We start from the raw sequence: 26,852 nt of genomic DNA, 5'->3' as shown, positions 1-26,852 counted from the left end.
GAGAGGAGTTGTGGTATTGTATGAGGAAGTCAGGTGTGTCAGAGAAGTATGTGAGGGTGGTGCAGGACATGTATGAGGACAGTGTGACGGCAGTGAAGTGTGCAGTAGGAACGACAGACTGGTTCAGGGTGAAGGTTGGACTGCATCAAGGATCGGCCCTGAGCCCTTTCCTGTTTGCAGTGGTGATGGACAGGTTGACGGACGAGGTTAGACAGGAGTCTCCCTGGACTATGATGTTTGCGGATGATATTGTGATTTGTTGTGAGAGTGGGGAGCAGGTTGAGAAGAGCCTGGAGAGGTGGAGATATGCGCTGGAGAGAAGGGGAATGAAACTCAGTAGGAGTAAGACAGAATACATGTGTGTGAATGAGAGGGAGGGCAGTGGAGTTGTGCGGTTGCAGGGAGAAGAGCTGGAGAAGGTGGAGGAATTCAGGTACCTAGGGTCAACAGTGCAAAGTAATGGTGAGTGTGTTAGAGAAGTGAAGAAAAGAGTGCAGGCAGGGTGGAGTGGGTGGAGAAGAGTGACAGGAGTGATTTGTGATAGTAGGGTATCTGCAAAAATGAAAGGGAAAGTTTATAGGTCTGTGGTGAGACCTGCTATGTTGTATGGATTAGAGACAGTGGCATTGAGTAAAAGACAGGAGGTATAGCTGGAGGTAGCAGAGCTGAAGATGTTGAGGTTTTCGTTGGGAGTGACGAGGATGGATAAGATTAGAAATGAGTTTATTAGAGGGACAGCGCATGTAGGATGTTTTGGTGACAAGGTGAGGGAGGCGAGATTGAGATGGTTTGGACATGTGCAGAGGAGGGACATGAATTATATTGGTAGAAGAATGCTGAGGATGGAGCCACCAGGTAGGAGGAAAAGAGGAAGGCCAAGGAGGAGGTTTATGAATGTGGTGAGGGAAGACATGCAGGTAGTCGGTGTAAAAGAGGCAGATGTAGAGGACAGGGTGGTATGGAGACAGATGATCCGCTGTGGCGACCCCTAATGGGAGCAGCCGAAAGAAGAAGAAGATGTATTATTTCACCCAGAGGCAGCATATATAAAGAGAAAAGCAGTGGACCTAAGACAGATCCTTGCGGAACACAAAACATTACCTTAGAGAGTGTGGAGAACTCACCATTTTACATCAACAAACTGATAGCGATCAGTCAAATAAGACCTAAGCCAGCAGAGAGCTGTTCCCTTTATTCCAACAACGTTCTCAAGTCGAGCAAGCAGGATAGTATGAACAATGGTGTCAAAAGCTGCACTAAGGTAGATGAAATCATTACTACCTATTGATGGAGTGCATGTTAGTGCAGTGCTTTATTTCCTGTTAATTTTGATATCGTGCTGAATATAAATCTAGGATTATCCTTGTTATTTTCTATGAGAGTGGAGAAATATGCTGATCTAGCATCACTGAGTTTTTCTATAACTCAGGAGGCTCTCCTTCCATTTGAAATACTGTCAATTTGTATGATCATTATATCACTGTGCTATTTTTTTCTCCCTGATTATTTTGGTTTTAAGGGGAGCTACATCATCTAGAGTGTAATGGAGGATGATGTAAGAGGATAAAGAGTGGAAGGTTGGGGTTGGAACAGATGACATACAAGCAGAAGCATGAAGCTGTTTAGGAGAGATGGCAGTGGAGTTTTTAACTAGATTGTTTAACAAGATTCTGGAAGGTATGTGGATGCCTGAGGAATGGAGAATAAGTTTGCTGGTACAGATTTTAAAAACAAGGGAGATCTTAAAAGTGCAAAAGTGCAGACCTGGGGAATAAAGTTGATCAGTCACACCAGGAAGTTATGGGAAAGAAAGGTATGAGTAAGACAGAAAACATCTGTGTGAATGAGAGGGAGAGCAGTGGATTGGTGCAGTTGGATGAGTTTAGGTACATGGGATCAAGAAGTAAAGAAATAGTGTGAAGGCAGGGTGGAGTGGAAGTAAAGAGTGGCAGGAGTGATTTGTGATAGAAGGGTATCTGCAAGAGTGAAAGAAAAAGTTTATAGGACGGTGGCGGGACCTGCTTTGTTGTATGGTTTAGAGACAGCGCCATTGACTAAAAGACAGGCAGTGGAACTGGAGGTGGCAGAGCTGAAGATGCTGAGGATTTTCATTGGGGGTAATGAGGATGGACAGGAATAGAAATGAGTTTATTAGAGGGACCGCACATGTAGGATGTTTTGGAGACAAAGCGAGAGAGGCTTTATTGAGATGGTTTGGACATGTTCAGATGACTGACATGGGGTATATCGGTAGGAGAATGCTGAGGATGGTGCCGCCAGGAAGGAGAAAAAGAGGAAGGCCCAGGAAGAGGTTTATGGATGTGGTGAAGGAAGACATGCAGGTCATTGGTTTGAAAGAGGCAGATGTTTGGAGAAAGATGATCCACTGTGGTGACCCCTAATGGGAATAGCCGAAAGAAGAAGAGGAAGACTGCATAATCAATGGAAGTCTGCTGAAGGACTCTCAGATTGTGTAGAATAAGATTTTTTGGTCTGATGAAACCACAATTGAACGGTTTGGCCTCAGTTCTAAATGTTTTGTCTGGAGGGCTGCTTATCAGCTGCCCAAAATCATCACGCCAGAAGTTAGGCATGGTGGCGGCAGCATCATGCTATGGGGGTGTTTCTCTGCAGCAGTGACTGGGCGACTGATCAGGGTTAAGGGTGAATGAATGGTGCAAAGTACAGAGATATCCTCAATAAAAACCTGTTCTACAGCTCTCAAGACCTCAGACTGAGCCAAAGGTTCACCCTCCTACATGACAAAAACTCTAAGCACACAGCCAAGACAACACAGGAGTGGCTTAGGGACGACTCTGTGAATGTTATAGAGTGGACCAACCAGAGCCCTGACTTTAACCCTATTGAACATCTTTGGAGAGACCTGAAAGTGGCTGTGAATGTGACCCTCCCCATCCAACCTAACCCAGATTGTGATTTGCCTCCCAGTCCAGGTCTGCAAAGTTTGTTGCATAATACCCAAAACGACTCGAGGCTGTAATTGCTGCCTAATGTTTTTCAACTAAGTACTAAGCAAAGCATCTGAATACTTATCCACATGTGATTTTTCGAATCTTTTTTCTATAATTCTGTTTTTACATTGTCATTATGGGCAGGGCCTTTAATAGCCTTTTTGGTACCCTAGGCAAGATTCCTATTGTCACCCCCCAATGGGGCCGCCCTTACACCACAATGCTCCACCCCCACACCATACAAATCATTCCCAACATTCCATAAAAAAGGTTAAACACATTAATAATCATTGAAAAAATGCCTGACTTCAAGTATGTAAGCTTACACTGTATATTAAGCTGCAGGAGCAAAACAGGTCAATACATTTAATATGCGATGGCTAGGGTGGCAGCGAGGTAGGAGCCCTAGCTGGCTACACCTTAGACGACCACCTAGTTTTCATTTGCCTAGAAACTGCTGATTATGGGGTACTGAGTGTAGAGTAATTAGAGAAAAAATATTAAAAAATTTAAAAAGTAAGGGAATCCCTCCTTCAGTGTTTTCAGACAACCAAACTATGAAAGAATACGTATGGAATTATATAATAAACAAAATGTGTCAAACTACTCAGAATATTTTTTATATTTTAGATTGTTTAAAGTTACATTTAGCTTTGATGACAGCTTGGCAAACTAATGGCATTCTATCATTAGATTTACAAGGTAGTCACATGAAATGGTTCTTAGTTCACAGGTGTGTCCTGTCAAGAGTTTATTAGTGATATTTCTTACCATCAGATTGTGCTTTAGACCATCAATTGTCTTGTGCAGAGGAAAGGGTGCGTACAGCATCAATAGCCCTATGAGTGCTACTACAACTACTGTACAAATCAATATTATGGCAAGAAACATAGTTAAGAGATAAGACAGAAATCTTGGTGTGGTCTATAAAACCATCAAACAAAGAAAGGAAGACTAAGAGCTACCTCTGCTGCAAAGAATAATTTATTAGAATCACAGGACTCAAAAACCAATGATTTACATAAATGCTTATCTGAGTTAAAGTGGCAGACATATTTCAACATCCACTGTTTAGAGGCGACTGTGTGAGAATTGCGGCAAAGAACAACAATTAGAAGAAATTTGCTTTAGCCAAAAAACACAAGAAATGAAACATTGTCCTTTGGCCTGATGAGTCCAAATTTAAGATTTTTCTATTCGAATTACTTCTTGTTAGATGTACAGAGGGTAAGCGGACGATTCCTGAATGTGTGGGTTCCTGTGAAGCATGGTGGAGGAGGTGTGATGGTGTGGAGATATTTTACTGGTGACACTGTTGGTAATTCAGTCAAAATTGAGGGCACACTACAACAGAATAACTACCACAGCATTTTGCAATGACATGATATACCATTTTGTTTGCACTTAGTGAAACCATGATTTGTTTTCTAACAGGTTAATGACCTTAAACACACCTCTAGGTTTTTTAAGAGCTTATTGTTCAAGAAGAAGAGTGATGGATTGCTAAAATGGCATGTACTCCAAAGTCACTCATTTCACCTTTGGGAACTCAAGATTGTTGGAAACCTATTCCAGGTGATTACATCATGAAGCTGATGGAGAGAATTCCAAGAATGTGAAAAGCTGTCATCAAAGCACAAGGTGGCTACTTTAAATAATCAAAAATATGCAACATATTATTGGAAACTTTGAAAATATAATATAAAAATATTCTTATCTTATTAATTAAGCAATAAATGGCCTTGCTATCAGATCTATCCAGTGTGTATAATCTCACCGGAATACCTTCGGAGAACATGTGAGGTGAAATATCGAGCAAAACTTTATTATGCTTATTTGAGGAATGAGCCAATGGAGTCCAAATGTCACAGTGGCTTTAAGATGTAAGATTGAATTGAAGATTGAATTTATCTCCTCTTGTCTCTCTGGTTAAACATATCGATGAAGATCAATCAATTCTGTTACATTGATAGCAATCAGGAAAAGGACACAAAGGAATTGGATTTTCATGTGATTTAGTGCAGCGAAAATGAAACTATTTGACAGCACATTCTCCGATCGAACAACCTGTTCTAGCACATCTTGTTCATGTTATAAATCCCTTTCAAATGTTTACCCAAGCCAATTGTTATATGTATTTTGAATAGCAAATAAATAGACTGGGGGAATTAAATATTGAGGATTCTTTGGTTGGCTTTTGTGGCATTGTCCATGTATTTAACAGATTACTTATTTTTAAAATGTTCCACAGTACACCATATACAGTGCTTCAATTTAGACCCGTTAAACACTACACTACACTACACTATATGGACAAAAGTTTTCGGACAACTGGCTATTCTGGCCATATGTGGTTCATCTGGAGACACATACATCTTTGTGTTGAATGTACACCATAATTCCCTCCACACTCACCTCTAAGTTGGAGGTCCTGGGACTCAGCCAGCCGCTGTGTCAATGGATCTCTAACTTCCTGACAGACAGACCACAAGCCGTACGGGTGGGAAAACACACCTCATCCACCCTCACCCTCACCACTGGAGCTCCCCGGGGTTGTGTTCTGAGCCCCCTGCTGTACTCGCTGTACACATATGACTGTGTGGCCACATCCAACTCCACCACCATCATCAAGTTTGCTGATGACACTGTTGTGGTGGGCCTGATCAACAACAACAACGAGACTGCCTACCTACAGAAGGTTAAAAACCTGGAGAGATGGTGCCAGGAGAACAACCTTCTCCTGAACGTCAGCAAAACTAAGGAGTTGATCGTGGACTTCAGCACAAAGCGGGAGCGGTCATACCAACCGCTTAACATCTGCGGGACTCCAGTGGAAAGAGTGGACAGTTTCCGGTACTTGGGTGTTCACATCACACAGGATCTGTCTTGGTCCTGTCACACTAACACCCTGGTGAAGAAGGCCCGGCAGAACTCCCTGACCTGCAGGACATCTACAGCACGCGGTGCAGGACCAGAGCCAGGAAGATTGTGAAGGACCTCAGCCATCCCAACAATGGACTCTTCTCTTTGTTGCGTTCAGGGAAACGCTTCCGCTCCCTGAAAGCGAACACAGAGAGAATGAGGAGGAGCTTCTTCCCGCAGGCCATTCGGTGTTTAAACCAGGAAACACCCAGGATCTAAAAGCTGGTCCACTCTCTCCATCATCACACTTCTTCTCTGTACAGATCTCACCTTTCGCACCACGACACTTTAAACTCTGGACTTGCACAGCAAAGTGCACTTTATATTTATTTATTTTATACCACACCATTCTGCACACGGACACTTTTTGGACACTCTATACCACACACGGACACTTACGGACCCTTACACCACACCATACCGCACACGGACACTTACGGACCCTTACACCACACCATACTGAACACGGACACTTTATGGACAACCCACCACTAAAATTGTCTATTGTTTACACTTTGGTACACATTGTTTACTGTTTCACTGTCTACTGCCATAAGGATTTTCTTTGTATATACATTTTTCTCTTTGTTCACATAAATATCTTTATATACCCTTTATATCTTATATTTTATTTTATATAGTTTTTATACTTTATTTATCTGCTTTTTTTCTTTCTCCCCACCCTATTCCCCTCTTGCCGGACTGTCGTATAAAGCATTTCACTGCATGTCGTACCCTGTATGTATGTTTATGTGATGAATACAATTTGATTTGATTTGATTTGATTTGATGTAGTAGCATTTTCACTTGAACAAGAGATCCAAAACTGTTCCAGCATGGCAGTTGAGTTACCTCAACAGTATTGAAAAACTTTGGAATGAATTAGAACACTGACTGCTTCCCAGGCCTACTGACCTCACCTACATCAGTACCTGACTTTACAAACACCCTTGTAGCTGAATAAGCACAAATCTCCACACACTCCAAAATCTAGTGGAACATCTTCCCATAAGAGTAGAAGTTGTTTTTGGTTAGGTGTCCACAAACTTTTGTCTCTATACTGTATGCAAAACATTATAACTAGCTCTATAAAGTTTCAGGTAGATGAACTATTAACCATATAAGGGAGTTTTGAACCATGAAAGGGAGTTTTTTTTCAAAATTAAGAACTCTTGTGGAACCATTTTATCCTTAATTCCCCCAGATCATCTTTAATCTCAATAGCTCAATAAAATAATGTTGTTCAAATATGTTTTCAGGCTGCAATCTTCTGTAATTTTCTGTTATTATGTATCTAAAATGTTTACCCAGGTACACTGAAACAAACCAGTTGCATTATCAGTGCAAGCCTTGACAAAGACGATCTGTTCCATTTGAATATTTTTTCTTTATTTATTTTTATAGGAGACCAGGCCCTAGCACAAAGAGAAGTGTGTAAGTCAGCTTAGAAGCTGATATGATATTAAAAGCATTATGTTATACTTAGAATCTCTAGATCTCTTAGATCTCTAGTCACGTATATACTTATGTGTATATGGATCCTGATCGTGGATAAAATTTGTGAACTTTGTTTCTGTCGAAATACTTGACAGTTTGGTCTGAGAAAATGTTGCCCCAATGGAATGTTTATTAAAATTCCAAGGTTCTTGGTTCAATGTTATTTGCTTTAGATTATAAGCAAAACAGACAATGTCAAGTCAAGTCAAGTCAAGTTTATTTGCATAGCGCTTTTCACAACAGACATTGTCTCAAAGCAGCTTTACAGAAATCAACAGTGAAGGTGAATGGTGTGCGTTTGTCCCTGAGAGGAACCAGACTCAAAGGGGAACCCATCCTCATATGGGTGACAATGGTGAAACAGATGCATTCCCAGAGCTCTTACACTCTAATAACTGTTGATATGGGATTGTGGATTAAAAAATTTCAATTAATGTGAATTATTAATGTAAATAATATTTAAAAAAAAATTTTTTAGTCATTACAATTTTTTATTTTGAACTTTTGAACACAGATCATCCAAAAAGATGGCCATTATATTCTGCACAAAAAAGTGAATTCAGGTTCATCTGGGCATTTAGTGGGAAAATGTATAATCAAGTGTCAAGATTTTTTCCCTGAACTACAGTACCCATTAGCCACTGCACATCACTTGATCCCTGCACGCAATATGCCACATGATCGGTAGCACCTGATTCATGTTTGGTATTAATTAGAATATTGAATATAATCTCATTGAATATTAACCTTTTACACCTTGTCTCAAATTAGTCTTCACATGGTTCATCTTTATGCTCAGGTTATGGTTTTTGTTTCCTTGTCAGGTTGTTTTGCATCTTGTTTAACAATTTCTGTTTCTCAATTTATGTCTAAAAATGGATATTCAATACTTTCCACAGGCAGTGAATCAAGAGAGAAAGTGACAGTGCAGATCACACATGCACTCCTGTGGGCTAATCCAAAGATGAAAAATATTAAGCTTTTAATAGTTTTTAACAACAAATCATTTGTTAGAAGATTTGCATGAACTAAACATGTGCATTGTTGAGAACACCCGTGCTATTTCTTTCTGCAGTGAACTGTTGTAATGAAAAGCCAGAAACGGAGAAAATCACTTATATAGTGTAGGTAAAACCAAGATGATTACTATGTTGATATAATATAAGATGTCTGTGTGTACAAAACTTTCCAAGTTTCTTTCTAGATTTTTTTTTAGATATTTTCCACCTGATACAGCTAACCAAGGACCTGATAACAAACTTATAAAATGAACCAAGATTGAAAGAGCAGGAAGAGAGCTACAGTTTAGGTCTTGTTTAAGTTTTATTATTAGTATTAGGTCCTGCTTACCATGAATAGGTTGAAATTTATATTTATGTAGATCAACAAGCAACACAATGACTTTCTTTTATTATATATTGTATTTAATTCAATTCAATTCAATTCATTTTTATTTGTATAGCACTTTTAACAATGAACATTGTCTCAAAGCAGCTTTACACAGATAATGTGGTGATTAAAAATAAATAAGTTCTTTATAAGTAAGTTCCTAGTCTTGTTTTAGTGGACACAAAAGGAACCTAGAGGCAAATATGACCTTAGAGTTTACAATACAAAGTTAACAAAACAAGTCGTCTATAAAAGGGGACTCAGTTCTCTTTCTGTATTTTTATTTTTATTTTTTGCATGGATGAGACCTTAGACTACATGTTCATACCACACATTATCTGAAGTGGTGCACAGTAAATAGTCTCAGCAGTTACTGTAAGTCTCTGGGTTACTGATAGGCAGGTCGAGGGTTTGAACCCCTGCACTGTCAAGCTGCCACAGTTGGACCCAAAGTAAGGCCCTTAACCATCTATTCTTCTGGGGTGCTGTATGATGGCTATGTTAGGCCATATTTATCTATTCTAGTGAAGCACATGTTTAAATGACACACCAATGGTTTAGCTAATAATTGAGCTAATATGGATCAATAGGTTTTACACAAACTTTTGAAGTGTCAACTTAAGAGTACTTTCATTAATGCAAAAGTGAACATACCAAATACTAAAGCTATGTCCTAATTTACTCACTCATTTATTAATTTATTCATTCATTCATTCATTCAAAATACCTATATAGTGGCAGCGGATGTTGAGGGAATTAAAATGAGTGACTGAGAAACTGACATAAAGATCATATGTCAAAGGAGAAGTTGTCATGGGCAGTTTGGTGATAATTGTTACCTACCTTATATTAACATCGGTGGTGGAGCGTAAAACAGTAGTTTATTTTTTTGCATTTTATTTGTCATACATTTATTTTATGTATATAATAAAGAGAAAAAATTTTTATTCACCATTATTTTGATTATATGAAAATACATTATAAAGAAAATGCCCTACAGTCTGTTCCATTCATTTATTTGAAAAAGTACATGAGCATACATTATGTATGCAATATGTATGCAACAATTTTGCATGGTTTTCTGTCAGTGTAATTATTTTTTAAATTTGGAAAAGCTGCCACCTCCACTGTTTGCCATCAGCCATCTTTAATTTTGTGTCGTTTTGCCTTGCAATATGTAAATATGCATTTAAATATTTTGTATAATATTTGTGTTAAACCTTTTGTTATAAACTGATACAAAAATTCAAAACAGAAGCATTGTTGTGTTGTGAGCGTAGATGTTTGTTAGTTTAGATTGTTAGACTCCACTATCTACATAGCAAATTCTAAAGTAACCTGAGACCACTTGTACTCAAAGTGCACACAAAGCACAAATCAATTAGATCACAAATTTAACCACAAACAAACACAACAATTAAAAATTGACCATCAAGCAAATTGCTTCAGAGGCTTGTGCGTTATTTTAAAGGAGTCAAATACACACAAAAAAAAGCATGTTAATTCCACCTGAAGAAACACGTTTAAATGTGTAATCAGCCTTGGGTCTCTGTGGATTATTATTGGTCTCCATGACCTTATGTGTACATTTTCCAGCTTAATGATAAACCTTTACTTTTCTCTCTTGTGCTCATGTGCACTCTTTATAGAGCTCTGAGACGTGTTTAGCCAGTCTGTGTCATGTAATGATTACTGACAGATATTGACTGTTAACCTGGTTTCAAACCATCCCTGTCTCACGCCTATCACAAAATCTGGATGCAGTACACCTCCAAAAGCATCCACTACACAAGATTATGAATACCTATTTCTCTGGAGTTTGCCAAAAGGCACCTAAAAGATTCTCAGACTATAAAAAACAAAGATTGAACTCTTTGGCCTTAATGCCATGCGTCATGTCTGGAGGAAACCAGGCACGGCTCTATACCATCCCTATAGTGAAGCATGGTGGTGGCAGCATCATGCTGTGGGGATGTTTTTCAGTGGCAGGAACTGGGAGACTAGTCAGGATCGAAGGAAAGATAAATGTAGTAATGTACAAAGACATCCTTGATCATCTGCTTCAGAGCACTCTGAGGTAACAGTTCGTCTTCCAATGACCCTAACCACACAGTCAAGATAACAAAGGAGTGGCTACGGTATGACTCTGTGAATGTCCTTGAGTGGCCCAGCCAGAGCCCAGACTTGAAACTGATTGAACATCTCTGGAGAAATCTGAAAATGGCTTTGCATTGTTTAGGATGTTTAGGAAAATGTTTAGAAAAATAATTAATTTAATCCATGGTTAAATAAGGATGCAAAATTACAAAATGTGGAAAAAGTAAAGCACTGTGAATACTTTTCGGTTGCTACTCCTACAACTGGCAGGATAAATACACAATAGAATAATAATCATACTGGCTCTTTATATTTGTCAATATTGCTTACCAGTAATAACAGGAAAAAAACAATTCCAGTGGCTCATTCATAAAACCATTGTATAATCAGAATGAAAATTTCACTGTGACCTGTGAATCAGGTGTGGAATCATATTAGCAATGTGAGAATAGTGTCAATTCACAGACATTTACACATGTCAATAACGCTATAAGTTGTAGAACTCTTCCAGAACCCCTTAATAATACGAAGCACTTTTGAGAAATAATATTACTCTTTAGAAAATGCTACAGAGGCACACAATTAATGTTTGCTGGCCCATGATATACATATTGGTGATAGATATAGTTATAGATTTTCAAGCGACACTAACATAATGTCAATATCTTGGACAATTTATGTGCAATAATTTGAGTGCGATAATTGTTACATGTGCAGGAACTTGAATAACTGTATCATTGTAGTCTGACTTTTTTGCCATCTGTTTACTGCTGCTACACATTTCATACAATATATTTCAACATGATTGGAAAATCATTGATTGTACAGCATCTATAATATTTCACACCAAGTATATTTTATTATAAATTACGTTATATTTTATTTTACTTAATTTTTACTTTCATTTTACTGTGAGTAGCTGCAACCTTACAGTTTCCTCGTGGGTTCAATCAAGTATTCTGGTTCTGATTATAAAATAATTATTTACTATATGAAACATTTAATACACATGAAAATATTTACCCATTCAGAAAAAAAGCGAGCTTATAATTTTAAGTAGCAATCTTATAAGATAGAATTTCATAAGATGCTTATTATATAGTTATATGTAAATATATTTATATGTGAATAGTCTGGTTTATACTTTTTATTTTAGCAATAAAAATCAAGGACATTTGAACTCTATTTCTCATCATCCCCAGCACGTTCCATGTTTAAATCACTATCACCTGTGTCTCCTAACATGTCTATAAGTTCTATTTGTTTGGCACATCATACAGCTTTTGTTGTTGTGGTATTGGTGTGTGCTGAGTGTGTGCACTGCATTCTTTCTCTGTGTCTGCGTTTTTTATTTTCTGTTCAGGTTTGTGGTTATGGTTCTTGTTTTCACATTTCTAGTTGAGCTGTTGCACTTTGCATGATAAAAACAATCTGCACTTGCATCCACCTTTGCTTCACATTTGTGACAATTGGGAGCTCCACTTTTCTCTCGCCCTTATTCTAGTGCGGACATCCTTAATTTTTGCATGTAATAACTGACTTTTAGACTTTACATCTTTAAAGATCATGAAGTTCTTCCAGAATATATCAAATTAATGAAAAAATTAATTATTGAACAGAAATTGACTGATGTGCACATTTCATCATGCACATATTTGATAAATGCGTAATTATGTATCCACAGTATGGTCTTAATAAACAAGCTTTTAAATAATTAAAGGCCAATAAATAAAACAAATCTAACAATTTAAACTGATCATGTGTTGAGGAATGTAAAGTATTTCTACACAGTACTATATGAATAATGAATCGTTTGTTATGTCTACAGTTCAGGATTTGCTCAGTGTGTGTCCTGAATAAATATTTTGCTTTATGTAGTCTCAGAGGTATCTTGCACTCTCATGTACCAGTTGTAAAAAAAGGTTTCAATAAATCTAATTCATACCCCCCTGTCCTCTACTTTTGCATCTGTAACCCAATCACCTACATGTCTTCCCTCACCACATCCATAAACCTCCTCTTTGGCCTTCCTTTTTTCCTCCCTCCTGGTGGCTCCATCCTCAGCATTCTCCTACCAATATACCCCATGTCCTCTCCTTGTCTCCAAAACGTCCTACATGCGCAGTCCCTCTAATAAACTCATTTCTAATCCTGTATATCCTCGTCACTCCCAATGAAAACCTCAACATCTTCAGCTCTGCTCCTCCAGCTCCACCTCCTGTCTTTTACTCAATGCCACTGTCTCTAAACCAAACAACATCGCAGGTCTCATCACAGTCCTATAAACTTTCCCTTTCACTCTTGCAGATACTCTTCCATCACAAATCACTCCTGCCAATTTTCTCCACCCACTCCACCCTGCCTGCACTCTTTTCTTCACTTCTCCAACACACTCTACAATACGTTTTACTGTTGACTCCAGGTAAATAAAATCCTCCACCTTCACCACCTCTTCTCCCTGCAACCACACCACTCCATTGCCCTCCCTCTCATTCACACACATGTACTCTTTCTTTCTAATACTGACTTTCATTCCCCTTCTCTCCAGTGCGTACCTTTACCTCTCCAGGCTCTTCTCAACCTGCTCCCTACTCTAACCATAAATCACAATATCATCCGCAAACATCATAGTCCATGGAAACTCCTGTCTGACATTGTCAGTCAACCTGTCCATCACCACTGCAAACAGAAAAGTGCTCAGAGCCGATCCTTGATGTAGTCCAACCTCCACCTTGAACCAGTCTCTCGTTCCTACAGCACACTTCACTGCTGTCACTCTGTCCTAATACATGTCCTGAACCACCCTCACATACTTCCCTGACACACCTGACTTCCTCATACAATACCACAACTCGTCTCTCGGCACCCTGTCGTATGCTTTCTCTAAATCCACAAACACATAATGCAACTCCTTCTGACCTTCTCTATACTTCTCCATCAACATTTTTGAAACCAAATAATGCGTGTGTCATGCTCTTCCTCTGCATGAAACCATACTGTTGCTAACAGATGGGGACCTCTTCTCTCAGCCTGGCTTCCACTACTCTTTCCCATAACTTCATGGTGTGACTGATCAACTTTATTCCCCTGTAGTTATTCTCCCTTATTCTTAAAGATCGGTACCAGCACACTCTTTCTTTATTCCTTAGGCATCCTCTCACATTTCAAAATCTTGTTAAAAACTCCACTGCCATCTCTCCTAAACATCTCCATGCTTCCTAAACATCTCCATGAATGTCATTGGGTCCTACCAACTTTCCAATTTTCATCCTATTAATTGCTCCTATCACTTCCTCCTTACTAATCCTATCCACTTCCTGCTTCACTATCTCCACATCATCCAACCTTCACTCTCTCTCATTTTCCTCATCCATCAGCTGCTCAAAATACTCCTCTTGCAGCACATCCTTCCCAGTTTGCCTGGCCAATCGGTACAAATCCTTTTCTCCTTCTTGTCCAACTTCACATACAGCTCCTTATATGCCTTTTCCTTGGCTTTTGCCACATTCAATTCAATTCATTTTTATTTGTATAGCGCTTTTAACAATAAACCTTGTCTCAAAGCAGCTTTACACAGATAATGTGGTATTAAAAAAAAAGCAAGAGGGAACTCATCCTCATCTGGGTTGCACCAAATGTCTATTTATTGCAGATAAACGTTGCATGTTGTGGGGTACAGTGATGGTGATCAGAAGCAAACTGTAGTCCTAAGTCAGTGTAGCAGACTGTTTACATTAACTACAGTCCAAATCCATACTCAAAGCTCCTGTTCTTACTCCGGATTTTCATGGAACCACCCAAGGCGTTGATGAGAAACCGTCCCCAGCTGCACAGAGTGGCCTCCATTGAAGAGGACACTATCCAGAGGCAGGCCTGGACAAAGTGGGGAGATCCACGGAGGGAAAAATAATAAACTCTTCCATTAGCACTGGCTAATGTACCTAAATCTTTCAAACTGGCAGTTTTCAACCCCCTAATTAAGAAACCTGACCTTGACCCATGTCAGCTGTCCAACTACAGGCCAATGTCAAACCTCCCCGTTATATCCAAAATTTTAGAAAAGGTTGTAGCACAGCAGTTATGCTCACATCTACTTAGGAATAACATTTTTGAAATGTATCAGTCAGGATTTAGGTGGTGAATGACCTGCTATTGGCCTCTGATCAGGGTTTTGTCTCTTCACTTGTTTTGCTCGACCTTAGTGCAGCTTTTGACACCACTGATCATACTATACTGCTTGCTAGACTTGAGAACGTTGTTGGAATAAAGGGAACAGCTCTCTCTTGGCTCAGGTCTTATTTGACTGAGCGTTCTCCACATTCTCTGAGATAAAGTTTGGTGTTCCACAAGCATCTGTTTTAGGCCCACTGCTTATCTCTTTATATATGCTGCCTCTGGGTGAAATTATACATAAACATGGTATTCGCTTCCATTGCTATGCTGATGATACACAGCTGTATATCTCAGCAAAGCCAGATGAGAGAGATCAGCTTAACAATGTTAAGGAGTGTGTAAAGGACATTAGACAGTGGATGCTTGATAACTTTCTTCTGCTCAACTCAGATGAGACGGAAGTACTTTTACTAGGACCACATGCAGCTAGAAGCAAACTTTCCGATTACGTAGCATCTCTGGATGGTGTTTCTGTCTCAGCGTGTACAGCAGTCAAAGACTTTGGTGTTATTATTGACCATAGTCTTTTCTTTGAAGCTCACGTGAATAATATTACCAGGATCGCCTTCTTTCACCTTAGTAATATTAGAAAATTAGAAATATGATGTCGTTACAGGATGCAGAAAAACTAGTTCATGTTTTTGTTCAGCTTAATTAGACTACTGTAACGCTTTACTGTCTGGGTGTTCGAGTAAGTGCATAAATAAGCTTCAGTTAGTTTAGAATGCAGCAGCAAAAGGCCTTACTAGATCTAGAAAATATGACCATAATATCCCTGTTTTAATCAGTCTACATTAGCTCCCAATCAAATCTCGCATTGATTATAAAATACTACTACTGACGTATAAAGCACTTATTAACAGTCTCGCACGGCAGTATCTGAGTATCTGTACCAGTATGATCCTCCACGCCTACTTAGATCAAAAGGTGCAGGCTATTTGTTGGTTCCTCAAATAATGAAGACTACAGCAGGGGACAGATCTTTCTCTTATAAAGCCCCACAGTTATGGAACAACCTTCCAATCAGTGTTCGGGACTCAGACACAGTCTCAGTGTTCAAGTCGAGGTTGAAACGTATTTATTTAGTCAAGCCTTTTATCAGTAGATTTTTTCTTAGGTAAAGGCACAGATCTGGAAGGATCATGTACAGTGAGGAAAATAAGTATTTGAACACCCTGCTATTTTGCAAGTTCTCCCACTTAGAAATCATGGAGGGGTCTGAAATTGTCATCGTAGGTGCATGTCCACTGTGAGAGACATAATCTAAAAAAAAAAATCCAGAAATCACTATATATGATTTTTAAACTATTTATTTGTATGATACAGCTGCAAATAAGTATTTGAACACCTGTCTATCAGCTAGAATTCTGACCCCCAAAGACCTGTTAGTCTGCCTTTAAAATGTCCACCTCCACTACATTTATTATCCTAAATTAGATGCACCTGTTTGAGGTCGTTAGCTGCATAAAGACACCTGTCCACCCCATACAATCAGTAAGAATCCAACTACTAACATGGCCAAGACCAAAGAGCTGTCCAAAGACACTAGAGACAAAATTGTACACCTCCACAAGGCTGGAAAGGGCTATGGGGTAATTGCCAAACAGCTTGGTGAAAAAAGGTCCACTGTTGGAGCAATCATTAGAAAATGGAAGAAGCTAAACATGACTGTCGATCGCCCTCGGACTGGGGCTCCATGCAAGATCTCACATTGTGGGGTCTCAATGATCCTAAGGAAGGTGAGAAATCAGCCCAAAACTACACGGGAGGAGCTGGTCAATGACCTGAAAAGAGCTGGGACCACCGTTTTCAAGGTTACTGTTGGTAATTTCCTTATGCTCTCCTGTACTTTCTCATTCCACCACCATGTCTCCTTGTCTTCCTATCTATTCCCAGATGTCACACCTAATACCTTTCAAGGTGTCTCCCTTTTAACTGCAATAGTTGCCCAATCATCCAGCACCTCTTCACCACCACAGAGCCCCTGTCTGACCTCTTCCCTGAATCTCACACTACAGTCTTCCTCCTTTAATTTCCACCATCTTATTCTTCTATCAGTATTCACTCTCCTCCTCTTCTTCTTCACCTCCAAAACCATCCTACAGACCACCATCCGATGCTGTCTAGCTACACTGTCCCTAACACTTAACAGTCTCCAATCTCCTTTAGGTTGCATCTCCTAGATAGAACATAGTCCACCTGTGTGCACCTTCCTCCACTCTTATACATCAGCCTATGCTCCTCCTTCTTCTTAAAATAAGTATTCACCACGGCCATTTCCATCCTTTTAGCAAAATCTCCCACCATCTGCCCTTCCACATTCCTCTCCTTAAGTCCATATCTACCCATCACCTCCTCATTACCTCTGTTCCCTTCACCTACATGCCCATTAAAGTCTGCCCCAATCACCAATCTCTTTTCCTAGGTACACCTTCTACCACTCCATCTAACTCACTCAAGAATCTTTCCTTCTCCTCCATCTCACAGCCCACTTGTGGATATAGGCACTGATGACATTTATCATCACCCCTACAACTTCTATCTTAACGTTCATTTTTCAGAAACTCTCTTCACCTCTTCACCATTTCTCTTTCTATCCACACCACTCTAATTTCCTGGCCTTACTCCCTTTCCACTTGGTCTTCTGAACACACAACATATCTACCTCCCTTTTCTCCATCATATCAGCTATCTCTTTCCCTTTACCAGTCATAGTATCAACCCTAACCTCTACTCTCCTACACTTCTCCTTTTCCTGCTCTCTCTGTAGACGTCTTCCTTCTATCCTACTCCCCTTTCAGCCAACAGTAGCCCGATTTCTGATTCGTGATTTGCATATTTGATTTGAAACATGTTTTACACTGGATGCCCATCCCAACGACAACCCTCCCTATTTATCTGGGCATCAAATCAAATTTTATTTGTTACATACACATACATACAGAGTTCGACATGCAGTAAAATGCTTTTTAGTGACTGTCTGGCATTCAAGCATAAAAAGAAATGTAATATACAGGGAATGGAATGAGGATAAAAATAAAACCAAGAAAAAAATGAAGGTAGATAAATAAAAAGTATAAACAATATAAAATATATGAAGATATATGTGAAAATGTGTATATACCTAGATGCGTATGGTAGATATTGACAGTAAAAATTAAAGTGATTAACGTGATTGTCCTTAAAGTGTCCATGTGCAGTATGGTGTGGTATACAGTGGCACTGTACTGTGCAAGTCCAGTTAAAGTTACAGTCCAGAGTTAAAGTGTCATAGTGCAAAAAAAGTTGTGCAGATATAATTGTGCAGGAATAAAGTTAAGACAGAGACAGAGGTCCATTACTATATCCTAGTTGTTTCCTGGTTTAAACTCCGAATGGCTTGCGGGAAGAAGCTCCTCCTCATTCTCTCTGTGTTTGATTTCAAGAAGCGGAAGCGCTTCCCTGAATGCAACAAAGAAAAGGTCCATTGTTTGGATGGCTGAGGTCCTTCACAGTCTTCCTGGCCCTGTTCCTGAATCACGTGCTGTAGATGTCCTGCAGGTCAGGGAGCTTGGTCTGGATGGTATGTTCAGCGGAACGCACCACCCTCTGGAGGGCTCGCCTGTCCTGCATGGTGCTGTTCCTGAACCAGGAAGTGATGCTACCCGTGAGGATGCTCTCAATGCTGCAAGTCTTTAGCACCTAGGAGGGTAGTTTAAAGTCCCTTAATCATCTCAGATGGTACAGACACTGCCGGGCTTTCTTCACCAGGGTGTTGATGTAACAGGACCAAGACAGGTCCTGTGTAATGTGAACACCTAGGAACCAGAAACTCTCTGCACTGGAGTCCCGTTGATGTTTAGCGGTTGGTATGAACGCTCCTGCTTTGTGCTGAAGTCCACTATCAACTCTTAGTCTTGCTGACATTCAGGAGAAGGTTGTTCTCCTGGCACCATCTCTCCAGGTTTTTAACCTCCTGTAGGTAGGCAGTCTCATCATTGTTGGAGTTAAGGGCCACCACAACAGTGTTGTCAGCAAACTTGATGATGGTAGTGGAGTTGGAAGTGGACACACAGTCATATATGTACAGTGTGTACAGCAGGGGGCTCAACACACAACCCTGGGGAGCTCCATTGCTGAGGGTGAGGGTGGATGAGGTGTGTTTGTCCACCTGTACGGCTTGTGGTCTGTCTGTCAGGAAGTTGGAGATCCATTGACACAGTGGCAGGCTGAGTCCCAGGACCTCCAACTTTGAGGTGAGCGTGGAGGGAATTAGGGTGTTGAACGCTGAACTGTAGTCCACAAATAGCATCTTTGCATAATTAACTTTTCCGTAGTCCAGTTGGCTCATCGCTGTGTGTAGAAGATTTGCGATGGCATCCTCAGTAGTGCGGTTCTGGCGGTACGCGAACTGTAGAGGATTCAGTGTGTTTGGTAGTGTCGCAGTGATGAAGTCTCTGACCAGTCTTTCAAAGCACTTCATCACTACTGCAGTCAGGGCTACAGGGCGGTAGTCATTGGGGCAGGCGGGCTGGGGCTTCTTTGGGACAGGAACAATGGTGTACTGTTTAAAGCATGTGGGGACAACAGACTGTTCCAGTGAGAGGCTGAATATTTCAGTGAACACTGGTGCTAGCTGCTCTGCGCAGGCTTTCAGAACCCGACCTGTGATACTATTTGGTCCTGCTGCCTTCCTGGTATTCATTTTCTTGAATGCCCTCCTCACGTCATGCATTAGAGATGGTGAACAGAGAAGCGTCCGCATTCCCCAGTCTGGAAGATGGTGTTCTCCGTAATGTTTCTTAGTTCCACAGGCTCCTGGAGCCACCATGTTGGAACTGTGATTTCAGTTTCCTCCTGTAGCGCCGCTTTGCTTCCTTCACCGCTCTGTGTACACTGTAAGACGCAGCCTTTTACTCGTCCATGTCCCCCGTGGCGAGCCCCGTGTTGGTGTGCAGGAGCGTGAAAGAGGAACCAGTGATTCACCATCAGACACACTTTACTGATTTCCCCAACTTCATTGTTCTGTCCATGCGGTAAGCTGAGAAAAACTCGGCTGGCTGGATGGCGTGGTCCGGTACCGCTGGGTTCAGCTATGTCTTGGTGAAGCAGAGAAGGTTGCAGTTTCGAATTTTCCTCTGGAACTTGACCCTTGCACTGAGGTCGTCGGGCTTGTTTTCCAGTGACTGGACGTTGGCTAACAGGATTTTAGGTAAGAATGCGCACTGTGTGTGCGTGTCCACAGCCTGTTCCTGACGCCGGCTCGTTTCCCTTGCAGACGCCGTTATGGGTCGCGTCCTGTGTTCTTCCTCAGGATTTTGCTCAGCCAGCATGGGTCTGGGTTTAAAAACGGCGAAAGGTGAGTGGATACACCAATAGATATAAAAGTGACTCTTTTATGCAAATAAAAATATAAAATAAACAAAAAAAGACAACGCATAGCCGGAGCAGTCACAACGGCAGCCGACCTCACCGGCGCCATCTTGTACTTGGACTTGGAAAAGGGTGCACTGGCTTGTGCAACTCTAATGGCTGGGTTAAAATTATGGATATCTATAAAAGGTCTAAACCCTCAGGTGCCCAATTCAGAAAAAGAGGAAAGAAATGGGGGGAATGTGTAAAAGATAAAGGTGTGTGCACTTATATTGTTATGAGGATAGTACAAGATAATAGGCAAAAATAGGCACTGTATATCACTTTTATGCTGTGTTGCCTGCTATGCTTTTGTGCATATAGCAACAATATTTCTTATAGTTTGCAAAAAAATATAATTTATAGTATGTTGTTTATCATAATGTGTGTAGCTTTCAACAAAACAATTACAACCAAACTAGTCTAGTTGGATTATAGTTAAACTAGCACTTATTAATTTGATTACCTTTAATTAAGGTTATGTCATGAAGGTTTTCTGTGATTGTACTTAAAAGGTCCTGGAATGACTTGAGTAAAGGGAATCTCCAGTGCATCTTAAAATACATACAGTATATAAAAGGATATAGATGTTGTATGTATGTTATGACTACAATTAGCAATGGAGTTGTGTGGGTTCTGAGAGTTTGATAAATTGTGCACAAAACATGTATTTACTAGTGCAATAAATTCATTTAGGGTGGAATGTATCCAAATTTGTGGACTGCTCTGAAAATATGTGTTACTCATCCAGTGACTGTAGCTGGCTGCAGCAGAGAGTAGCTTTTCAAAGCTGAAACTAATCAATGGGTGAGACATGGTTCACCTAGGCATCATTCAAGCTAGAACCGCCATTGCCCGTTGGTGCTATCTATTTAGTACAAACATACAGTTTAGCATCAGTTCAACAGAGAACATTTTAAGAGGAACAAATGATGGAAGAATCTCCTGACTCTAACTTGCCACAACACCTGTGGCCTTGTTTGCATGATTTTTTCCTTGAGTCATTGAAAAGGCAATTCTGGGCTCTTGACATTTTATTAGATATCACTCAGTGTTTAAATCATTAATATAATTCTATTAAAACATTGCAAACATTTCAACATGCCTTAATATATAAATTTCCCAGCAATTTCACAAATTATTATTATTATTTTGGGCCATTTTCTTTTACAATGGATAATGAAATAGTGAAGGAAATTATATACACATTTAAAAAGTAGTCATGTAGAATAACATCCACACCTTATGTGGAAGAAATATACAATACTGCAATTAAAACAACATTTCATACACATTTTTTGGTGCAATGTAAGAAAAACACTTTCGTATTTCTGTTACATGTTAAATTTTAAAAACATTGAATGATACTTAAGAGGACTGCATTAGAGTATGGCCTATGATCTATAACCTGTCACTGACAGTTCTAGTTTTTGAAATCCTGTGAAAGGCTGAGCAGTAAAAATGAGTAAAATCCCCTGAATAGGTAGTGATGAAGCATTCGAGAAACAACAAATGAAGGATGGATTTTGGTAGCGGGGGGTTCAGTGTGAATGTCCTCTCTCATATGAGGACATGGCTGCATGCTCTTCAGCAACAATAATCCAATTTATGCTGAAGTGGATGGGCAGAAGTTCAATTACGACCAGACAATGCATGCCAAAAAACATGCAAGGGGAGCATCCACATGAGGAATTTGCCATGGCTGAATACAGTTCCAACCATTAAGTCACTGTTGACAGGTACACAAGAGAGATATGCATATAAGATTCTAGGACTTCAGAAGAAAACCTGCATTTTTCTTTCTTTTTTTTTTTTTTTTTTTTTTTGGGTCAAAAGACTATCATCCCATTTAACATTATAGCTTTGGTGTATTATTGTTAGACATAATAATTTAAGTGAAGAATTTAAGGTGTGCATTTTTTCATGATACAAAAACACTGGCTCTAAATGATGCAACCCAAATCTATAGGACTCATTCTGACTCCTAAATAATGGATATCCAAGATCTGCCAGCAATACTGATTACCTTATTGATACAGGAGGGCTTATAACACGTTATTTCCCATATGGCAGAAATTTACAATGTCCACACAGCACCACCTGCCGGACACACATGCAAACATACACAGGTAATCGCAGTTGGCTGTTTAATAATGTATGCTGACTGAAGATAAATAGCAACATCAATGACAATAGGGAACTCAGGGAACTTTTACAAACGTTGTCTTTGAAAAAGATCATGAGACGCACATTAGTGTTGCTGCTTCCAGGAATAACTGGCAACCTGTGTGATTTACTGTGTGCCTGGTGAAGATTCCAACAAGGAACTGAAAGAGAGATCCAATAGCTAAAAGAGCAAGCATTTAAACTTTATGGGAAGTTGGTTTTCTGGAGATTTCATTTCATTATGAAGAATTTATTATAGTTTTGCTTGTAGCCCACACAAGCTGTTCAGTGGAGGTTTATTGTATGTGTGTGTGTATATATACACACACACAGGATGTGTGGGAAACCACTGGGGTCTGCTGGCAACCTTCTGACTCACTACACTCCAAAGTCTTTAGTTTCAGTCACTTTTCTAATAGATTGTCTATGTGAAGTTCATACAAATGGCAAAATGGCATCAGTATAGAAATTTGTACATGTTAAACACATTCAAACAATAGCTAATTGGTTAAGTAACCAGCTGGCATCTGTGTTTGTGTGTGTGTGTGTGTGTGTGTGTGTGTGTGTGTGTGTGTGTGTGTGTGTGTGTGTGTGTGTGTGTGTGTGTGTGTGTGTGTGTGGCGAACATTGAAATCAATATTCTAGGACACTGGTTTCCTAAAATATCAATATCCTAAAACAACTAACCTGACAAGATGCTGCTTAATTAAATTTCCCTGTGTGTGTACTTGCTATCGGGGTGGAGTTGAGTCTAAGTGGAACGTTCTAGCAGTGTTGTGGGTGAGTGCAGTTGGGGGACTGCCGCATCAGTTAAGTGAAGGAGGTTAAAGTGTTGCTCCACAGGAAGTTGCAGTGCAAAGCTGAGAGAACTTGCGCAGCCATGGACACTTCTCATCATCTGCTTCTGGTCTTTCTACTGGCTGGAGTTTGTTCAACTGGTGAGAAATTCAAGAATATATTACAAGAGTTTTGAACATTTAACAGTCCTGCTTTTGTTCGACCGCTGTATTGTCTGCTTTAGAACATAACTTGGAAGCATCAAGAACTGGTGTTTATTTGTGTGTGTGTTAAACACAGTTGTACAGTTCAAAATTGTCAGGCCACAGTGTTAATATTTTGACTGATTTAACCACTATGTTGGCTGCAGCTGAACCGTCTCAGTCTATGCAGTCTAGTTTGTAGTTCAGTTTGAAATTTCCAGCCTTATACTGTTTTTAATGTGTCAAATGTTTACTGCTTGGAAAAAAGAAAGTGTGTGAATCCTTGAGATGTCCTGGATTGTTATTCTTCTTATTATCATTTGCTGGACCTAACAGCACATTGTTAATATGCAAGCAAAGGGCTTCTTTCTGTTGGGTCAAGAGATAGCTTACATCACATGAAGTTTTGGGAGCAGCTTTAACTCTTAACAGCTTAACAGCTTTAAAAATTGTGTAGAAAATTATTACTTTTTTCACAAGTTTTGAGTTTCTCTGATATTTTGGCCGGAAATTAATCTTTACATTTTAGATGGTAAATGTGTTGTTTCTAATTACACCTTTTCAAAAACACTAAAGCCTGACCATATCTGGAAATTTGTTTTGGTTTTATTGTTTTTCTGTTTAGCCATGGTTTCCTAAACAGAATTTGCTTATTGGCAGTACATATGTGACATATGTGAGTAGCAGGACCATGTTAATGTGATGTAGAAAGAAATAGTGCTCTGCTAAGGTAACCTAATTTCATAACTTTAACTTCCAGAGAAATCTCCAGTTCGTGTTTTTGCAAATGGGCCAGCTCCGGGCAAACCACGAATTGTCAGCAAGAATGATACAGAAGTAAAAAAAGCTGTGCTAATTGCAACCTACTCCTTCAACAACAAGTCCAACGATGCTTTCTTTTTCAAGGCTTCAGCTATTGATGATGCACAAAGACAAGTAAGACCTCCAAACTGTCTCTTTTCTAAGTCATAATGTGAGAACCAAATGAAACAACATACTTTACATACTCGTTTTTAATTTATTTATTAACATCACAGATTGTTAAAGGTATAAAGTACATTCTCAAAGTCGAGATATCTCGGACTGTGTGCAAGAAGAGAGATCCTGATGCTGACCTTGCTAACTGTGGTTTCCAACCAAAACATGAGTTACAGCAGGTGAAATTGTATTGTGCTGTTTGTTTGATTTCTGTTTAATAATGTGTAAAAAGTAAAGGAGAAGAGTGTAAAGATCACTATATAATCTTTTTGATAAAGTTCACTGCCTTTCTAATCATTATTTAATTTAATTACTTATATGAAATGCTGGTATTTAGAAACATATTTAGCTAATGTAATGTGTTTATCTTTCAGACCTTTCTCTGTAACTTTGATGTGTGGGCTATACCATGGCAGATGAAGATGAAGACCACTTATTTTGTTTGCCGTCCTTCTAACAAGTCTTACTAAGATGTCTGGCTAAGAATAAAATATTTGATTGGTATACATACATTTAAATGTGCCTTCAGTGATCATGTATGATTCAAAAATAACAATCGGAGATACTAATATAACCACTGACAGGTGAAGTGAAAATGATTTTGTTACAATGTGTCAATTATAGTAAGTGAACAGTCAGTACTCAAAGTTGATGTGTTTAAAGCAGGAAAAATGAGCAAGAGAAATGAATGACAAGGGCCAAATTGTGATGGCAATTGACAACTGGGCAGGTCTTGTGGTGCCCTGATATGAAGGTTGTTACCCAAGAAAAGTGGTCAACAGAAGAACAAACAGCAACAGGCAACAGATTTTCAATGGTCATTGGTGGAAATGAGGAAAGTGTAGGTCATCTGGTCTGAGCAAACAGAAGTACAACTAGTCCATATTGCTGAAAATGTAAATGCTAGCTATTGTAGAAAGGTGCCATAAACTGTCCACTGCCAAGAACACTTACACTGGGAACTTGAGGATCAGAAATGGACCATGAAACAATGAAATAATGAAGTTTGGTCCTGGTTTCTTTTAGATAATTTTGCCTACCTGGGGAAGACATGACACCAGGATGTACTATGTAAAGAAGGCATGTCAGAAGAGGACACAGAAAACACAGGATGTCTTGAGAGTCTATGACACTATGGATTAGAGATTTTTCTGAGGCATGGGGGATGGACAAGATATTAAGCAGGAGTAATGGTTTTAAAGTTATTGATGTTTAGCATAGAGCATGCATGCACTTTTGTAAGAGAAAATCTTAGTCAAGGGCTACAGCATCTCACAAAAGTGAGTACACCCCTCACATTTCAGCAACCATTTTAGTAGATCTTCTCAAGGAACAATACTATAGAAATTAAACTTTTATATATTTTACAGTAGTCAATGTGCAGTTTGTATAGCAGTACAGATTTACTGTCCTATGAAAATAACTCAACATACAGCCATTATTGTCAAAATACCTGGCAACAAAAGTGAACATGTGAAAACTGTGTCCAAAGTGTCAATATTATGTGTGAGCACCATTGTTAGCCAGCACTGACTTAATCCTCCTGGGCATGGATTTTACCAGAGCTGCACTGGGGCTCCTTTTCCACTCCTCCATTATGACATTACGGAACTTCAGGAGGTCTGACACATGGCGCTTCTCCACCTTCCATTTAAGAATACCCCACAGGTGCTCAATATGGATCAGGTCTGGAGACATACTTGGCCACTCAGTCACCTTCAGCTACCTCAGCAAGGCAGTTGTCATTTTGGCAGTGTGTTTGGGGTCATTATTATGTAGGAAAAATGGCCCAGTTTCTAAAGGAAGGGCATCACGTTCTACTATAGAATGTCACAGTACATGTTGGAATTCATGTTACCCTCAATGAAGTGCAGCTACAAACAGCAGTCGTGCAGCCCCAGACCATGATGCTTCCACCACCACGCTTGACTGCACAATTTTCTTTGTACTCCTTACCAGAGTGTCACCACACATGCTGGACACAATCTGTGGCAAATAAATTGAACTTAGTCTCATCAGACCACAGAACATGGTTCCAGTAATTCTAATAAAGGCTGAGTTATTTTCAGAAGACAGTAAATCTGTACTGCTACGCAAGCTGCACATTGGCCAATGTAAAATATATCAAAATTTTACTTCTATAGTATTGTCCCATGAGAACATATAATAAAAATGTTTGCTGAAAATGTGAGGGGTGTACTTACTTTTGTGAGATACTGTATGAATGTTTTTTTTTTTAAGGTTTAGTAAAGCAGCTGGTTTCATATTAAACCCATTCTTGTGTAGT

General features: G+C 39.6%; 1 protein-coding gene and 1 long non-coding RNA gene across 2 annotated transcripts; both read left to right on the top strand.

The window, feature by feature from the left end:
• On the top strand, positions 1 to 1,007 carry LOC310725336. The gene is made up of 2 exons (XR_014533333.1): positions 1 to 217; positions 269 to 1,007. It is a non-coding gene; the product is annotated as an uncharacterized lncRNA (long non-coding RNA).
• Positions 1,008 to 23,391: 22,384 nt separating this feature from the next.
• On the top strand, positions 23,392 to 25,075 carry cst7 (cystatin f). The gene is made up of 4 exons (XM_083540157.1): positions 23,392 to 23,545; positions 24,348 to 24,523; positions 24,625 to 24,744; positions 24,940 to 25,075. Exons 1-4 carry the CDS (start codon positions 23,488 to 23,490, stop codon positions 25,033 to 25,035), a joined length of 450 nt encoding a protein of 149 aa, XP_083396283.1. The 5' UTR covers positions 23,392 to 23,487; the 3' UTR covers positions 25,036 to 25,075.
• The last annotated feature ends 1,777 nt before the right edge of the window (positions 25,076 to 26,852 follow it).

The sequence above is a fragment of the Silurus aristotelis genome (assembly GCF_946808225.1).
Source record: "Silurus aristotelis genome assembly, chromosome: 4".
NCBI classification, from domain to species: domain Eukaryota; kingdom Metazoa; phylum Chordata; class Actinopteri; order Siluriformes; family Siluridae; genus Silurus; species Silurus aristotelis.
The sequence above is the reverse complement of the archived record's forward strand: the minus strand, read 5'-3'. Positions and strand labels throughout refer to the sequence as shown.

Excerpts from the sequence above, each read along its gene's own strand:
- cst7 (XM_083540157.1), top strand. The coding sequence starts at position 23,488 with ATGGACACTTCTCATCATCTGCTTCTGGTCTTTCTACTGGCTGGAGTT. Across the intron at positions 23,546-24,347 it reads GGCTGGAGTTTGTTCAACTG|AGAAATCTCCAGTTCGTGTT; the intron begins GTGAGAAATTCA and ends TTTAACTTCCAG. Across the intron at positions 24,524-24,624 it reads TTGATGATGCACAAAGACAA|ATTGTTAAAGGTATAAAGTA; the intron begins GTAAGACCTCCA and ends TTAACATCACAG.